General features: G+C 36.7%; 2 protein-coding genes across 2 annotated transcripts; both read left to right on the top strand.

Annotated features, from left to right (window-relative positions):
- The first annotated feature begins 7,546 nt into the window (after positions 1-7,546).
- Positions 7,547-9,985, top strand: LOC130504865 (uncharacterized). Its single transcript, XM_056999470.1, has 10 exons — positions 7,547-7,693; positions 7,862-8,099; positions 8,214-8,310; positions 8,381-8,505; positions 8,580-8,664; positions 8,846-8,900; positions 9,018-9,073; positions 9,276-9,399; positions 9,463-9,672; positions 9,794-9,985. Exons 1-10 carry the CDS (start codon positions 7,547-7,549, stop codon positions 9,983-9,985), a joined length of 1,329 nt encoding a protein of 442 aa, XP_056855450.1.
- Positions 9,986-10,491: 506 nt separating this feature from the next.
- LOC108858001 (uncharacterized) lies at positions 10,492-17,803 on the top strand (the record flags this gene model as incomplete). The annotated part of the gene is made up of 11 exons (XM_056999471.1): positions 10,492-10,780; positions 12,132-12,216; positions 12,662-12,795; positions 13,036-13,101; positions 13,486-13,927; positions 14,010-14,956; positions 15,050-15,392; positions 15,709-15,907; positions 16,144-16,363; positions 16,457-17,329; positions 17,610-17,803. Coding segments are annotated over exons 1-11 (3,792 nt in total), but the record flags the coding sequence as incomplete, so codon positions are not given.
- Between the last annotated feature and the right edge of the window lie 1,157 nt (positions 17,804-18,960).

Genomic DNA, 18,960 nt, shown 5'->3' with positions numbered 1-18,960 from the left:
ATATGATCGGAGGTTCGGAGAGGTATGCTTTCAATTGTTTGAAGGCTTCCTCACATTTCTCGTCCCATAGGAACTTCTTATTATTTCTTAGAAGTTTGTAGAATGGGAGGCACTTATCGGTGGACTTGGATATGAATCGATTTAACGCTGCGATTCGTCCGGTCAATCTCTGTACCTCTCTGGTTGTCTTCGGTGACGGCATTTCTAGGAAGGTTGCTATCTGCTGCGGGTTGGCTTCAATGCCTCTTTCGGTTACGAGATAGCCTAGGAACTCGCCTGAGGGTACCCCGAAAGTACATTTAGTGGGATTGAGCTTCATATCGTACTTGTTAAGGATATCGAAGCATTCCCTTAAGTGGGAGATATGGTCTTCTCCAGCTGAGGATTTGACTAGCATATCGTCAATATAGACCTCCATGGTTTTTTCAGTTGTCCAGCAAACATCTTGTTTACTAACCTCTGATAGGTAGCTCCTGCATTTTTTAATCCGAATGGCATAACCTTGTAACAATAGGTTCCTCGTTCGGTTATGAATGCGGTTTTCTCCTGGTCCTCAGGATCCATCATGATTTGGTTGTATCCTGAGAAGGCATCCATGAAGGATACGAGTCGATGGCCAGCTGTTGCTTCAACCAAACGGTCGATGTGAGGTAGCGGGAAGCTGTCTTTAGGACAAGCTTTGTTCAGGTCTGTGAAGTCTACACAGATTCTCCATTTCCCGTTTTTCTTCTTTACCACTACTGGGTTAGCTAACCAATCAGAGTAGTGTACCTCTCGAATGGATCCAGCTTTCGTAAGTCGGTCAACTTCGTCGTTAACAGCTTGAGCCTTTTCGAGGCCTAGCTTGCGACGCTTTTGTTTGATCGGTTTGAAAGTAGGGTCTACTTTTAGCTTATGGGTGGTGACGTTCGGATCTATGCCTTTCATGTCGCTGGTGGACCATGCAAAGGTTTTGACATTGCTTTTCAAGAAATCAATGAGCTCCTTTTTGGTCTCGGGAGGTAGCTCGTATCCGATGCTCACCTGTCTTTCAGGATCTGAGTCGTCAATGCAAACTTTTTCGGTAAGGTTCTTGGGGGGACCTCGAATATTTTGTTGCATTTCGCGATCCTCCTGGATCTGTAATTGCTATTGGGGGGATTTTTTGAGGATTTTGAATCCTCCCAAATAGCAGATCCTGGATATCTTCTGGCTACCGTGTACGGTAGTTATCCCTTCGGGTGTTGGGAATTTTACGCATTGATGATACGTCGAGGCTACTGCCTTCATTTTGTGAATTCAGGGTCTTCCCAGGATCGCATGGAACGGGGAAGGTCTGTCGATGACTACTAAGTTGGTCATTTTCACTATTCCGCCAGCTATAACTGGGAGCTTGATAGTCCCCAATGAGGTAGCTGTTTCTCCGGAGAAGCCTACGAGGTTAGCTTTTTGGCCAATAATTTCGTAGTCGTCTATTTCCATCCCTTTTAGGGTGTTATAGAAAATAAGATCGACAGAGCTTCCTGTGTCTATCATGAGTTTAGGGACCTCGTATCCTGCGATGTTCAGGGTGACAATCAACGCATCATCGTGAGGTCTGTCGAGGTTTGAGGTCTTGCTTTCCCAGAAAGAAATCTTAGTATTGGACTCGGGGTTAGGAGGCTTAGGTCAAGTGTTAGACACAGCCTTCCGTACGTGATTCTTAATGGAATTGACGGAGTCTTGACATATGTCTGATCCTCCAAGGATACAGTCCACCCTCGAGTCGGGGCTCGATTGAGGGGACGGTTTGCTCAAGAGAGCCTCGACTTGTAAACTTTTTCCTTGGGGGAATTTCCCAAGAATCATGTCAACTCTTTTCTTGGGAGCTGGAGGTGGCGAATCGGTCTCCTTCTCAGGTGACCTCTCGCGCTTTGGGGAGGTGTCTCTGGAACCTCTTTTCTGATAAGGTGGTGGCTTTTTAAGGTCCACGCCCTTTATTTCTCCAGCTGCGAATTTAGCTGCCAGTTATCGTTGGAGGTCCCAACATTCCTCAGTTGAGTGCCCTTATCGATCATGATAAGAGCAATGTTTGTTTTTATCAAAGCCTTTTGACCAGGGAGTTTTGTTCGCTGCGACGACAGGTTTCTCTTCCTTGTCTTCCTCGATTGCGTAGGAATGTTCTCCCTGAGTTTGGTTGTTTCGGGGGTTCCCCCTTTTGTGAGGTCCCTTTGCCTCAGAGGATTCACCTTTTGAGTGATTCTGAGGCTTCTTGTGGAGTTTATCCAATGCGGCTGTTTACTCCTCCAAAGTAATGTATCTGGTGGCTTTATGAAGAGCATCATCGATAGTTGGAGGAGTATTGAGTGTTAACTCTGACCAGAATTTCGATTTATAGAACAGACCTCTCCTAAGAGCCTCGATGGCGACTAGGTCGTTAGGATTCGAGAGCTTAGTTCTTATTGCCCTGAATTTCTCGATGTAAACTCGTAGTGAGTCCCCCATTCCTTGTCTGACCTTCCAAAGGTCGGCTTCAGAAGCTTGTTTCAGGATATGAGTCGAGTACTGTTTCATGAAGGCGTTAGTTAGCTGATCGAAACTATCTATCGAGGCTGGTTCGAGACCAGAGAACCACTCAAGGGCTGTTCCGACCAAATTTTCGGCGAATGTCCTGCAGTAACCTGCTTCGCATTCTTCCTGTGTAAAATGGGCTTTAACGATTGCCAGTCGGAAAGCTCTCAAATAGGCCTTTGGGTCAGAAGTCCCGTCATACTCGGGAGTTCTGATTTTTCGGGTATCCCTTATGTAGGAGCTGGCAATTCTGTCAGTGAATGGAGTTCCACGTGTTTCTTCGATCAAACTATCGATTTCGGGAGCTGAGCTCGTAGCTTTATGGACTTGAGCTCCCAATTTTTGGAGAGCTGCATGAGTTCGTTCCATATACCTACGGATAGCTTCAGGTCCTTCCATAGGTAGGACATTCGGGTCGTTATTAGGTACCGACGGGCAGGTTCCTGACGGAATCGTGTGGGCTCATCCTCCCATGCATTTGGGGGGCTAAATCGCTCACCAGCTCTCGGGTTATCGGAATCTATCCGTTGATACCGGTCCCCATTTGGGGTTGAGCCTCTGGTTTGATAAACCGGAGCTGCTGTCCTACCTTCGGATGGGAGGGATACTCCTGCCCCGGATCTAAATTCAGTCGGCGGAGGAGGTAGACGAGAGCTCCGATCAGCGACCTGACCGGATGCGGAACTGGTTGTTGCCACGTTGCTTCCCATAGCACTGGTGATAGGTGGGTTAAACACGGGAGCTGTCCCAGTATGAGGTGTCTGGAAAGCCGATCCCTGTCCTGCGGGAGCAGTGCTATCAGGGGAAAAATCTAAACGTCCTCGGGGGAATGAGGGATCAGTCAATCGATCTCGGAAAGTGACCCCCGGAGTTTGACGTCGAGGTGGCTGGGTTGTTGTGTCTAGAGATCTTGTTATCTCTTCGAATCGTTGCTGTCGAACAGCTAGCTGATGCATCGTACGCTCACTTTCCTGAGCTTTGTCTACTAGTTGCATCATCATCTGACGAATCTCAGAAAGCTGAGCCTCCGTTTGATTCGGAGCGGCTTGCAGCTGAGGATTCTCGGTGATTGGAAGCCCGGGGGCGGTTCCACTTGACGATCTCTGGTTAGTAGCTTCGGTTATATTCTGGCTCGTTCGAGCGTTAATAGGAAGCTGCTGCCCGGACCGGTGGTCGCCACGTCGAGGTTCCGAGGTTACAAGGGTTGAGCCTCCGTCGTTCGGTGAGCCATCGCTCGGAATCGGGAGGTTTAGATCAGACGGATTTGTTGTCTGGTCGGTAGGATTCATCCTCAAGTTAGAGTAAGGGATTCGATTATTTCTTCCCCACAGACGGCGCCAATTGTGAGGGATTAAACTCACCTCCTGATTTTAGGTCAGGTTATAGTTTAGGAAAGGTTTAGGGAAAGATAATCGCGGGCTATGAATAATCGTGAAAAATGAATAATAGTTAGGATCCCCTTCTTCTCGAGTTCCTTTCTCTTTAAATAGCCTCAGGTCCCGCTTGATCATAGCCAACTTGTTTCCGAGATCTTCTCCGTTTATTGAGGAATCCGCAACAGCTTCCTTTGACCGGGTCCTGCGCTCCTTCCGTTATGGTGTGAGCTTCCTCTTCACCGTGACCTCTTTTGTTTAAAGTCTTTAGCTCTCAGCCTCCGGCTCCAGCTTAGCTCTTCTCAAAGATTGAATTCGTAATGGGCCTGTCATGGCCCGTTATTGCTCTTTATCATTTGTTGTTCAGCTATCGGGCCATATCTGGGCCCAACACATAGCATATTCCTAATTATTATCCAATTTTATATATATTCTATTTACTTATTGCGAACCATAACTAATTGCGACGTATATTCCAGATGCATTTTGATACACTATATAATCATAACAACTTAAACAATTTGAAAACACCAATAGTAAATTTTGTTTTAACTTAAATTGTGTAAATATTCCTAAATATCAGCATTTTTATATATACGCTATCTATTCATCTTCCCATCGTGTACGACTATATAAATATCACTCTTCATCACACCTTACCTAACCATTCAAAATATCAAAGCTTTTAATCCTCATATTCTCAAATGGATTCGATAATCAAATTGAGCACTTTAAGTGAGATCAAGCCTTACAAATCTGGCTGGAGAGTTGCTCTTAAAGTGATTCATAAATGGGTTTCATTCAGTCATCAGTTTGGTGCATGTCTTGAAATGGTGTTAGCCGATAAAAATGTAAGTTCGAACCTACTCTTTCACGTTACTTTAATGCTTTTTATATATGATCTAAGCCCGCAAATGTTGTCATTTTTAGGGTGTCAAAATACATGCAATTTGCAAACAGAAGCTAATGCAACGATTTGAGAACCAATGTGGTGTCGGTGAATGGAAAATTATTACCAATTTTTTATTAAGTGCTGCATCCGGCATGAATCGACCCTCCAACCATGTTTACAAAATTGAGTTCATGATTCAGACATCAATAACGGACTGTAACTTCACATGCGACGACAACATGTTCCTTGATCTCCATGATTTTTCCACCATTATAGATGGTTCGCGTGATAATCGTTTTCTTATTGGTATTGTGATTTGCTTACGATTTTTTCTCATTATATTATATATGTTCAGAAACAATTTAACTAACATTTTGCATAACATATGTCATTGGAGTGATCTTAGACTTTGGAGCTAACGATATTGTTCAAGGGGCAAGGAAAGAAGTTATCAAAGTGGAGTTTACTTTGAGAGATATCAAGTATGTTTATTATATATAATCTCTAAACGTATCGCTATAATATATCTCATAACTGTTTTTTTTTTGTCTCAGCAACCATCATCTAAAATGCTGCATTTCGGGTAAACTGGCTGAGGTTTTGATTCAAGATGCCAAACCAAAAAATGGAGATATTTGTCTAATTCGATTTGCCAAAATATTCAAATATGATGGTATTTTATACAATGAACATGATAAGGATTCTAATCATTTTGTTGTATTCATATCGATACATATATTTTGCTTTTTTTTTTTCAGATTATTGGCGAGTCTCCAACACATTTAATTGTACTTTGGTGTTTATAAACCCAGCTATCAAAGACGCCCAAGCACTTAAACAAAAGCAAGTATCTCATATACAATATAAAGTATTCTAACAAACTGCAGTATGTGATTTATCCTAATATTTGTTTGTAGGTTTGGTCAAGATGTAATCGTCCTTGATAAGAACAACAATATCAGTGACAAGTTACAGATCAATGAAAAGCCCCTGAAATGGTCCCAATTTCCTTTCTTAACCATTCAAGAGATGAAACGATCTGATAAGGTTTGTTTCTATTGTGAAAATAACGATAATTCTTTTCAATACTCATTTTTATACTGCTTTGTTTTGTTTATAGGATGGAAATTGCAGACTAATTTGTTCAGTTTATGCCATTGATACATCGGATGGATGGTGGTATTGTGCTTGTGTTGTCTGCGAGAGTAAGGTTATCAAACCACGTATTGTATTTGGTGAATCGGATGTGCCAAATTGGTGGTGTGAAATTTGTCAGCATAATGTTACCAAGGTTTCACCAAAGTGAAAATTTTAAGTTTAAAATAACATGACAAGATGCGTGACCTTTTGTTTATTCTAACGATGTATATTTGTGCTCTACTTTGTATTCAGGTACAAATTTGATTTGCTTGTGCAAGATCAAACCGGTGAAACAAAATTTACTCTACCTGACTCTGTTGCAACATATATTGTGAAAAAAATCTGCATCAAAAGTTGTGAATGTTTTGATTGACCAGGTGATATATTATTTACTTAGAATAATACTTCCTAATATTATTATTTAGTTATTACTACTTAAACGATACTTTTTGTAATTATATGTACAGGTTGAAGATCAAGATATGTTGCCATTTGAGATTGTCGAGATTGTTGGGAAATCTTATGGATTTGGAATTTCAGTAGACAAAAACAACAACTCTAATGTATTGGCCACATTCAATGCAATGAAAGTTTGGAGTCTCAATGATGCTATATGGAAAAGAACCAAGTCCCTACACCAGAACTCAGTTTATTCCAGAAAGAAGCAATGCACAGATTTGAAAAGGATTGATAAAAGTGGGTGATATGATTCTGGATTCATGTTTTTTTTTAGCTTTTTATTTTAGGATTTCTATTTGGTATTTTCTTGCTTTTTTTTGTTTTAGTTTTTATATATTTTGTGTTTTAGGTTTTCTTATTCTGGATTCGTGTTTCGTTTCGATTTGTCTTAATTCAATTAATAAATTTTATTTTTTAAATTTTGTATATAAATTATATAAGATGATATTATTAAAAGTGAATGCATAACAATCAACAATCATCATGTATTCCCCATTTTTCCTAACTATCCAGAATCAGTTCCATTCCTATCAGTTTCTAATAGTATTGAGAAATCGTTGCATACCTTTGTATGGTTTAATATTATGCAACTCATGTCCCCCCCTCCTGTATATAAATCTTTTTCCATGCATCCAGAGTTCCTCTCTGTAAAAAAATTAACATAACAATGTCTATTAGAAACTGCAGCTTGCCTAACACACACATATAGATAAATAAATATTATCTACTGTTACTTTTTTTTACCTTCATATTTTTTTCATGTAAGATGCTCTTTTAAGTGCATTTTAAATATTTTTAACAGAATATTCTAACACTTGCATATATTCAGATAGTTAGTATTTTGACATATTAAATACGAGAATATCTTTATTATCTTATCCCGGCCAAATTCTGTTATAATTCAATATTGTTTAAATTAAAACAAAAGAATATAATTTGAACTAACCAACTTTTTCGAATATGCCAAAACCACTATATTTCTGTTTAAAATACTTAAACTAACTTGATACTCAATAAGTTTGTTTCGTCACAATATATTCTCTAACTATTTCAAATTTGATCTTGCTATTATATCGGCCTTCGCCCACATTATATATACGTACATTATTCTCCTCACGTTATTCACATTCATTTTCTCCAAACAATTGTAATCATGTCTTCGAAAAAGAAGTGTGTTTACCTTGATGAGGTCAAGCCGTGGAAATGGACTTGGTTGATAAATGTGAAAGTCCTGCACACATGGAAACCATCATTTACCGGGTTTGGGGAAAGTATGGAAATCATCTTTGCTGATAAAAAGGTATACGTCATTCATCATCCTTAAAGAGTTCTTTTACTGTAACATTAATCATAGATTACTGTATATAGTATAGATGAATGTGGTTTGTCATGTTATTTTATCTATTCTGTGAGATTTCGTTTGAAACAATATTTAAACATTAAAGTGATTTTCATTGTTATCATGCAGGGCTTTAAAATACAAGCTAAATGCAAGAATAATTATATGAAATCATTGGGGGATGAATGTATTGTGGGTGAATGGAAGACTGTTGAGAACTTCCAAGTCAGTCCGGCTGGAAAAACTTTCAGACCAACAAACAACATCCACAAGATCACTTTCATCAAGCAAACAATTATCAAGACATCTGATGTGGAAAACGATGACATGTTCCTTGCATTAGCATCATTTGATTCTGTTCTCGCTGGTAAAATGGATTCTGATTTTTTGATAGGTAATATTATAAAGATACTTTAATCTAATTTTGTTGCTTATTATTGTCATTATACATTATTCTAATTTGTATTGTATTTTTTTTTAGATATTATTGGTCAGACCATAGATGTCTCAGAGCTTCAAACTCTCAATTGTGTTGGAAAGGAGAGGAAGAAAATTGAATTCAACTTGAGAGACATTAAGTATAGATGTTATTATTCATATATTATATGTTTATTAATGGTCTTACTAATTATAACCTCCTTTTTGTAGTGATCAACGAATTGCATGTTGTTTGTGGGGTAAGTTTGCTGAAGTTATGGATTCTCATAGAGAAGAGGCACAATTTGGAGTTGTTGTGTGTTTGCTCCGATTTGCAAAACTCGGTTCATTTAGAGGTGAAATAATTGATTGTTATGCATTCTGATTTGAGTATCAAGAATTAATACTTTGTTATTAAATATTTTTATAGGTAAAATCCAAGTGTCTAATGCTTATGATTCGTCGAAATTGATTTTTGATCCCAATATCAAAGAAGTCGAGGAGCTTAAAGAAATGTACATTTTTGACCCTTTTAACCTATACAATTTTTTGGATAAGTATTTATATGTCAATATTACTAGATCATTATTGTTCGAATTATATATAGGTTCAAAATTAATGGTGATAATTTGAGTATGGTTGAGACATCTGAAGAAGGAAAACAGCTTTCACTTCCTAACGTTCAAAAAAAAATAGACACTTGGACCAGACAGAGGATATAACTGTATCTGAGCTTTTGAATTCCACCCAGGTATAAATTAAACACTCTTTTAGCTCAATTATATTTTTGAAACCAGTTTTCAATTTATCGTGATCCTGTATAATGCGATTTTGAATTTTGTTTGTGTTTATGTGTATTTTTTTGAAGATTGGAAAATGTAAGGTTGTGGCTACAATCTATGCTATAGATACCAACTATGCATGGTATTATTTTGGGTGTGAATTGTGTCAAACAAGGACTTATAAAGATCTAGATCAACCGATCAACAATACACCTGAATTCTGGTGTGAAAAGTGCAACCAGAATGTGATAAATGTTGGACCAAAGTATTGTTTTCTGTCCCAAGTTCATGTATAATGTTTCATAATAATTGATATAAATATTCATGTGGAATTTTATTTTTAGGTTTAAGCTGCATTTGAAGGTTAAAGATGATACAGCTGAAACAAAATTGCTTCTTCTTGATTGGATTGCTTCCCCACTGTTAGGAGTTAAAGCTGAAAAAATTTTGGATGGTTCATTGGAAGAGGTATTTTGTTTGTGTTTTTTTTTTTTTAGATTTATAAATTTATTCCTTTGTTTTGTTTATAAGCTAGAGGATCCCGAGATGTTGCCTCTATGTATCATCGATATTGTTGGGAAGACATTTAAGTTTGGTGTTGATGTGGTAAAAGATAACATCAGTAAGGGATATGAAATTTATAAGGTTCTAAAAGTGTGGTCAGTCTACAACACATTAATGGTTGATTCCCAGTCAGATGCTATTACAGAGACCGGGGCATCAACACATTCTGTTTCTGAGGTAATTTTAATCAGATTATATTTGTTCCATGTGTAAGTATTTTTTAATAAATACGAGTAGCTATTATAATCTACTTATATATTTTGTTTAGCTATAAATGCTGATTTGTTCTATTATACAGGGATCCCTATTAACTTACAGTGACGAGAGTTCTGGCTTGGCGAAGACTCCTTCTAAGCGATCACAATACGAGTTAGGAGACCTGATAGACACCAACTCCACATCAAAGACGCGGCCTACAAAAAGTATCAAAGTAGAAAAGAAGAACAATGAAGAACTAAGCTTAAAGAAAAGTGACTACCGCAACAAATGATGAGCTGGATTTTCTTGATGTTATTGATTTGGTTTTATTATTTCACTTTCATAATAAGGGTTTACGAAACGCAACTGTTTTTCCTTGGGATTTATTTATCATGTTTTTAATTTTTTTACTTTTATTCTTTTATTTTATAATAATAACTCTATGTTAAATTCATTCCTTGAACTTTTCATATTCTTGGATTCCTAAATGAAAACTGACATTTGAGAATATCTAGAGACATGCAATAAAAGTTTAACTTTTTACCTTGGCAATGACAAGACTTAACCATGCTCAACAATTTTATAAAGTGTATGATGTCCATCAACTTGGTCAAATCAGCTTGGTCGATTTCTTTATATTGCATGTCTCCCTATTCCCATTTTGCAATTCCTCCATCTACCTGAAACAAAAGAGAGAAACACTTCTTTAATCCTTTCGAATTTCTTTTTACTTCCACCTTCACAAACACAAAGAACAATATTTTAAATCTCTCATCCAAGAAAAACAAACCATCAGAGATGGTGTCAGATTCATCGGTTAACAATGGTTACATAATCGACATTGACTCTGATTTCGACGATTATTCAGAGGCCGATCCGGATAACTACTTCAAAAATCTCAACCTACGATATTTTGCTGCCAAACCACAGGAAATGCTAGAGTACACTCAGTTAAAAGAAAAGTGTTTGGAGAATGACAACCCGGTTGCCCACTATATCGAGGGGATACTTAAGTACTTCATCGAGGAGGAACATCGTGAAGGCCTGAGACATTTCCGACAAGCTTCCATTGGGAAAAATGATGACGGTACGTTTCTTTACGGTTTGTTAATGATGGTTCGTGGTCACTATTGGAAGGGGCGAAAGTATATGGATAAACTTCAATGGCTGGAAAAACCATCGAGGTCCAATCAATGCTGGGAGAGAATCAAGAACTCCCTAAGTTCAATTCCGTGTAATTACAATCAGGATGATTATACGGAGATGGTTAACATTCGACCACGGAGACATTGTCATCCCGAGGATGACTTAACTTTAGTTTGTGATGAGTGTTACTACTACAAAAGAGCTTATCAATGGTTTTCCTTTGCTACCCGTGAAGAATAAGAAATGGAGGGGTTGTTGTGTGTAAGTGTATCCATGCACTATGTTTAAATTTGTTTTTTCAGTTCTTGCACTATGTAATCCTCTATGCTACTCTGTTGTTGTACGTTGGTTTGATGTCTGAGTGTTTATGTTGTTGTGTTTGTTTATCTATGTTATTGTTCTAAATTTGTATTTTCAGTTAATGTAAGATATGTATTATAAATTGCTGTTTTTGTTCATTGAAAAATGATTACTGCTTTAAGGGTCGTAGAAAGTAAGTTATTTGTTGGTTTCATGACAAAAAAAAATCAGTATTTGTAATATTCAGCAACTATTATAACATAGATAAACAAAATAGTCAGTTATTAAAAATCGGACCGAAAATAATATACCTTATCGATATTATAATATCATTTACGTTTATAATGATGTGTAAGGTCAATGCAATTGTTAAGAATATTTCACCAATTAAAAACTATATATTATTTTAGATGTTATATTATATCAAGTGAATTAATGTTGACAAATCTGTTAGTAAAGAGTAATACTCTTAATTTACAGAGTGTTAATATTATATCTTAACAATATTTATGTGATCTAAACAAGAAAAACAAACACAATCTAAGATCATATCTAAATATCTCTACAAGAAAAATAAGACTATTTTGTTCCAACTTATTTCAGATTCATCATAGAGGGCGAGACTGTTTCGAATGAACCATCTAAGAGAAAATGAAGAATCCTAAGAAAGACAACTCTCAGCCAAGGAAACGGAAACATATTATCAATGAGAACAATGCTTCTACTTACAGCGCTAAGAAAAACAAAAGCAAAGAATCCGTTGTACTGCAAGATGTCACGAACGTACCTAACAAAAATGGTGTTGTTTCCTATATATACCTTTATCTATTTAACTCCAAGTTCAAGTATATTTTTGTTTATGCAGAATATAATAGTTTATATATTCCTGTGATTCTAGACTATGCTTTTTACTCACGTAATTATATCTGATAACAGAGCCATAATGTATAAGAAGTAACTATAAATAACTTTTTCTTTGATTAATGTTGTAGACAATGAGACTGGAGAACAAGTTAATCCTACCAAGAAGAACAGACCAGAATCGAATGTTGTTTTGGAGCTACCAATCAGACGTTGGTTTTATATACTATTATCGTATTTTAACTGTATAGATATTACATACTACATTTTTCACTTGATTTGTTATTGTTGCTTTACAGCCATGGGCCTCAGGTCACTTAAGAATACAATACGGCAAGTTAATAGGGAGATGAACTCTACAAGCAGCATTGCTCTAAGCGATACAATTCAGACTATCCTCTCAGATTAACACAGGAACATTTCGTTCTATTGTTACTGACAATTTGGAAGCATCTCAAGGTTAATCTTAAACCCTTATATAATGTTTTTTGTCATCGCCCGCGACCTATTTTGATCAATTAAACTATGATGCAGCTCATATTCAATTACCGAGAGTTGGAATTTCAGTAAACAAGTCTCAAGATATGCATTCTACCCCTAACTCAATGATTCGAACACCCCCGAGCAATCAGTCTATACCTCTGAAATCTATTTTTGGCAGGGTCTTTAAGGATGTAACCAACGTACCTCATGGTAGTTTGAAGAACTCGCAGTCGCCATCGCCATATATATCTCCTCCGGGAGTTGACTCAGGAACGCAATCTCCATTTGTGCCTTCTAGCAGTAGATCGATCTGTAAAAGTAAGAGTAGACATTATTAATTCTTTTATATTATATTTACTGATTAGGAGACAAAGAAGTTGTATTTGACACATCTACATAATTTTTACAGATAAGCATACAAAGGAGAATCAGCATACAACACCCAGAATAAATAAATTTGGTGGTCTTAAGTGTTGTTATTAAATATCATGTTACTGTTGTTACAGTAATAACATTCTGAAGATGCTTAATGTAATCTTCTTTTATTTTTAGGCGGCAGTTTCGGTAAAGAGACCTTACATCCTAATGAGCCGAATATTGCTGACATTTTGAACTCAGGTAAACCATTTTAAATTATGATGCAAAACGAATATGATGTTATATGTTAAATTTATTGGGATTTAACAAATGAGAAATGTTACAGACGTAGGTCAATATGCTCAGACATATGATTTGAGCAGTGAAGAAAGCGATACATATACTTCTCTTTCATCTCATTCACCGTATATATTTAAAGATGTGGATTCACCCAAGTTTGATTTTCAAAGAGTAATTAACAAGGTTAAAGCGCGGGAACTATTTTCTGCCGAAAGCAAAAAGAAAAAACAATCAAAGACATCTCTGAAAAAAATTGGTAATTATTGACTTACCAGTTCTGTAAGTGTATTTTTTTATAAGATATAAATTTTTAGTTTAACCAACCAAACTCTGTGTGTTTTACAGCCTATGTTGACGAGGGTAATCCTACATTCCAATGCAAGTTCTGTAAAGCCAAACTGTGGTATGGTGAACGTTTAGACAGAAAGACTAATTCAAAGAAGGATCCAATTTTTTCGATCTGTTGTGGACAAGGACAAGTCACACTACCTATGTTAAGAGAGAGCCCTTTGGTCATCAAAAAACTGCTTTATGGAAAAGATGCGAAAAGTCGGTACTACCAGAACAACTTGAGATCATTGAACATGCTGTTTTCTTTCACTTCTCTTGGTGGTAAAGTTGATCGCTCTATTCCTAATGGTGTTGGTCCGAAAACTTTTACAATGCAAGGGGAAAACTACCATTTAATGGGCAGTATGAAACCAGATTCCGGTGACTCCACTAAGTTTTCTCAGCTTTATATTGTTGACATTGAATCCGAAGTTGAAGATATAGACGCTGTTCTGAGGTATTGACCCATCAATAATAAAAATAATTTTTTGTTTGGCAGTGGCGTGTTGTTTATCATTATTGGTTTCTTTTTGTTTCAGCAAATACAAGACAGAGGCAGATAAAGCTAAGAAGCTTGAGTTGAGAAAGCAGATTATTGAGGATATAATAAAAGTGCTTGACGATGTTAATTCGTATGTTAAGCAGTTTCGGCAGGCAAGGGAAAGATTGAGCATGGAGGCTAACGAGAAGTTCCATATGAGGATTGTGAGTACTCGCGAGAAAGATGGAAGGACTTATGATACTCCAACTGCGTCTGAGGTGGCAGTATTAATTCCTGGAGACTTTAATTTGGAGATGGACAGGCGTGACATTGTTTTACAGGAAAAACAATCCGGCAGTTTAAAAAGAATTAGTGAGATACATCCTTCTTATCTTGCACTTCAGTATCCCCTTATTTTCTCATATGGTGAAGATGGATTCAGACTCGGTATTAAAAAAAAGGATTCTCCTGCTGCTGAGAAATTGAAGAGAAAGGATATAAGTATGAGGCAATGGTTTGCTTTCCGACTTTTTGAAAGAGATGGCGAGTGCCAGACTCTTCTGAACTCAAGAAGATTATTCCAGCAGTTTCTGGTTGATGCATTCACAACTATCGAAACTAACGGTATCTGTTTTTTGAAGCAGAATCAGAAAAGTTTGAGGTCAGACAGTTACGACTCGATCAAACAGTCTGAGAACGATGGGAAAATTGATATGAATGATCAGGGTTCCAGATTTATTTTGCCAGCATCTTTCACCGATTCACCGAGATACATGAAGAATAACTATCTAGACGCAATGGCTATTTGTAAACACTATGGTTTCCCTTCGTTGTTTATCACGTTTACATGCAATCCAAAATGGCCGGAGATTACAAGATATCTATCCCTGCGGAATTTGAATGCAGAGGATAGGCCTGAAATTGTCTCAAGAGTTTTCAAGATGAAGTTGGAATCACTTATGACAGTTTTAACAGATGGCGAGCTCTTAGGCAAAACTCTGGCATGTAAGTATTGCTATTACTATCGATTGATCTATTCACATATGTGTATTTTCGACTGTCAGTATTATAATTACCTAATTTTAAAATTTTGTGCAGCGATGTTTACAGTTGAGTTTCAGAAACGTGGGTTGCCGCACGCTCACATATTGTTATTCATGCATCCAAGTTCTAAGATTCTCACAACCGAGCACATTGACCAGATCATTTCAGCTGAGATTCTAGATAGAGATGAAGACCCTGAACTCTATGAAGTGGTTAAAGACATGATGATTCATGGTCCTTGTGGTGTTGTCAACTCTAAATCACCGTGTATGGAGAACGGAAGATGTTCCAAACAATTTCTGAAGGCTTTTTCGTCCAACACTACTGTTAATAAAGAGGGATTTCCAATCTACCGTAGACGTGATGATGGTCATTTTGTTGAGAAAAAAGGTTTCAAGTGCGACAATAGATATGTTATACCATATAACAGAACTCTTTCGCTTATGTTCAAAACTCATATTAATGTTGAGTGGTGCAATCAGTCGGGATCTATCAAATACTTATTCAAGTATATCAACAAGGGACAGGATAGGATTACCGTTACTGTTGCACCGCCGAAAGAAGTAGATCATCTGATCACAGTGGGTTGAACCAAAATGGAGATCAAGAACAAAAAATGAAATTAAAGATTTTTTTGATGGCAGGTACATATTTTAAGTTTCATTTGCTTTTAATATTCACTTTTTGACAATTACAAGTATTTTATTTTTCAGATATGTATCTGCCTGTGAATCTGCATGGAGAACTCTAAAGTTTCCAATTCACTACAGATCGGTGCCTGTTGAGAAAATTCAGTTTCATTTGCCAGGAAAACAGAATATAGTGTTTAAGGACGACGACACATTTGAGGAAGTAACAAGTCGGGTGCTGATTCAGAATACCTATATCATGGCATGGTTTGAGTTGAATAAGGTTAGTGAGGTTGCTAGAAAGCTGACTCTAGCTGAAATTCCTACAATGTTTATTTGGAACAAAAAGGAAAGAAAATTACAAAAAAAAAAAGGGGTTTCTGCCTTGGGAGGATTAACTATGCACCCAAGAAGTTTGAGGAAGCATATTATCTGCGTGTATTGCTGAATATTGTCCGTGGACCAACCAGTTTTGAAGATATAAGGACTTTCAATAATGTGCTATATCCTTCGTTCAAGGAATGTTGTTTTGCTCGGGGTTTATTAGAAGATGACCAAGAATACATTGATGATATAGTCAGGTCAAGCTTCACGAGTTCTGCAGCCTGTCTGCGACATTTATTTGCTGTTATGCTCATGTCGATGACCTTATCAATGCCAGAAAAAGTTTGGGAAAATACATGGGAGTTTCTTTCAGAAGACATTGAGTATAGGCTGAGAAAACGGTTGAACAAACAAGGTTATTTATCTTATCTTTTGCTTTATTTATCAGTCGAGATTAGGCTTTGATTATTTACATATGCATCCTTTTTAACATGTAATTTTTCTACAGATCTATGTTTAAGTGATGCTGACAAAAAAGAAGGAGCTCTATTGGAGATTGAAATTTTTTTGAAGATTAATGGAACTTCTCTGTCAAATTGGGATAAGATGCCAAAGCCCTTCTGCGATGCTCCTGATTTACAAAACGTTTTGATCACGGATGAGCTGAGTTACAACCGTGATAAGTTAAGAGAAGAGCATGATAGGGACGTTTTGAAAATGACTGATGAGCAAAAGAAGATCTACAAGGAGATTATTGATGCTGTTACGGAAAAAAAAAGTGGACTTTTCTTTGTTTATGGATTTGGTGGTACTGGGAAGACGTTTTTGTGGAGATTATTATCTGCTGCTATTAGATCCAGAGGTGAGATTGCGTTGAATGTTGCATCAAGTGGTATTGCTTCCCTTCTGTTACAAGGAGGAAGGACTGCACATTCTAGATTCGGTATACCAATCAATCCAGATGAGTACTCTTTTTGTAATTTGCCACCAGGGACAGATGCTGCTAATTTGGTTAAAGAAGCCTCTATGATTATTTGGGATGAAGCACCGATGATGAGCAAGCACTGTTTTGAGTCACTCGATAGGATCTTAGCAGACATTATGAGGATTAAAGAAAAGAAGCCATTTGCTGGGAAAGTTGTTGTATTAGGTGGAGATTTTAGGCAAGTGCTGCCTGTTATAAATGGTGGCTCGAGGCCTGAGATTGTGTTGAATTCGCTAAATTACTCCTATTTGTGGAAACATTGCAAAGTGCTCAGATTAACAAAGAACATGAGGTTGCTGTCGACTAATATGACTCCGGAAGAGTTGAAGGAACTTGAATCATTTTCTAAGTGGATATTGGATGTTGGAGATGGAGTTGCTGGTGAGCCTAATGAAGGTGATGCACTAATCACTATCCCGGATGAATTTCTTATTATGGATGCCAACGATCCCATAGAATCAATCAGCCATGAAATATATGGAGATACAGCAGCTCTACAGCAGCAGAAGGATCCTATTTTTTTTTCAAGAGAGAGCTATTCTTTGTCCGACAAATGAGGATGTGAACAATATAAATCAGCATATGTTGGATAAGCTCGAGGGTTAGTAAGAATTTATATTTTCTTATTATTCCTATTTATAAACTATTAACAGATTACATTTTTTAAAATACGCAGGTGAAGAGAGAACATATTTGAGCTCAGACAGCATCGACCCATCTAATACACGTTCCGTTAATGATCAGGCTCTCACACCAGATTTTTTGAACAGTATCAAGGTATCATGCTTACCAAATCATAATCTTAGGTTGAAAATTGGATGCCCTGTCATGTCGCTGAGGAACATTGATAATGTTGGAGGTCTGATGAATGTAACTAGATTGCAGATTATAGATATGTGTGAATTCTGTGTGAAAGCAAGAATTATTACAGGAAAGAGAGTTGGGGAAGTTGTTATAGTTCCTAGACTGTCTATTACTCCATCAGACAATAAATTACCATTCAAGATGAGGAGAAGGCAGCTTCCTATATCTGTGGCCTTTGCTATCACGATTAATAAAAGTCAGGGACAGTCTCTCTCACATGTTGGTATTTATTTGCCACGCCCTGTTTTCTCTCACGGACAGCTCTATGTTGCTATCTCTAGGGTCACATCCAAAAAAGGTTTGAAGATTTTGATTCTAGACGATAATGGTAAGCCTCAGAAACAGACAAGAAATGTTGTATTCAAAGAGATTTTCAAAATCTCTGATTCAGATAGTTATAAGTACATTACTATGCTTTGTTTATTTTCAGACCTTTTATTTTATTTCACACAATATGCGCGTGTGATTACGCTCAAACAATAAGAACTTTAGGAAAAGTTCATTTTGAATAAACCAAAATAGAATCATTTACATTCATAACGCAGGACTAACACTTTCCATTCAGATGATTTCTTACTGTCTAACAATGTGTCTATGATAATCTATTATATCTATCATGTATCATTATTGGAGTATTGTTTGTTAGTTCAATCATCTCTATGCTATTCTTTACACACTTCACATGTTTTAACTCTTTTTAACCTTTTTATTTCAGTATAATCGTCATGTTATATTTAAATTTTATGTAATGTTCTTATTATTTTGTTAATGACCCTAGAACTCATTGCATACTATATGACCAAGTGACAACCAATTATGAAATTTAAATTCTTAGAAAAAAAAATATTAAACCAAAAACAATCAATTTGTTCGGGTACTAAACTATCAATTCATAAAATAATTATATTCCTGACTATTTCTTTAAGTTCGATTAGCTAACCTTGGCATTCTTTATTTCAATGTAGTGGCCAGGTATGATTATTTTCCGAGTTGACCTGCATTCGGAGTTTCTGGTCAATGAACTCAACTACCTGAAACAATTTTTATGTATAAATCATATTAAAAACAACCATTAATAATAAAAAACAACCATTAATAATAACATAAGCTATAATTCCTATTTTTCCATATACAAATAAATTTTATTTATACGGATTGACTAT

Source organism: Raphanus sativus, unplaced genomic scaffold, assembly GCF_000801105.2.
Source record: "Raphanus sativus cultivar WK10039 unplaced genomic scaffold, ASM80110v3 Scaffold1842, whole genome shotgun sequence".
Classification (NCBI taxonomy): Eukaryota; Viridiplantae; Streptophyta; class Magnoliopsida; order Brassicales; family Brassicaceae; genus Raphanus; species Raphanus sativus.
The sequence above is the reverse complement of the archived record's forward strand: the minus strand, read 5'-3'. Positions and strand labels throughout refer to the sequence as shown.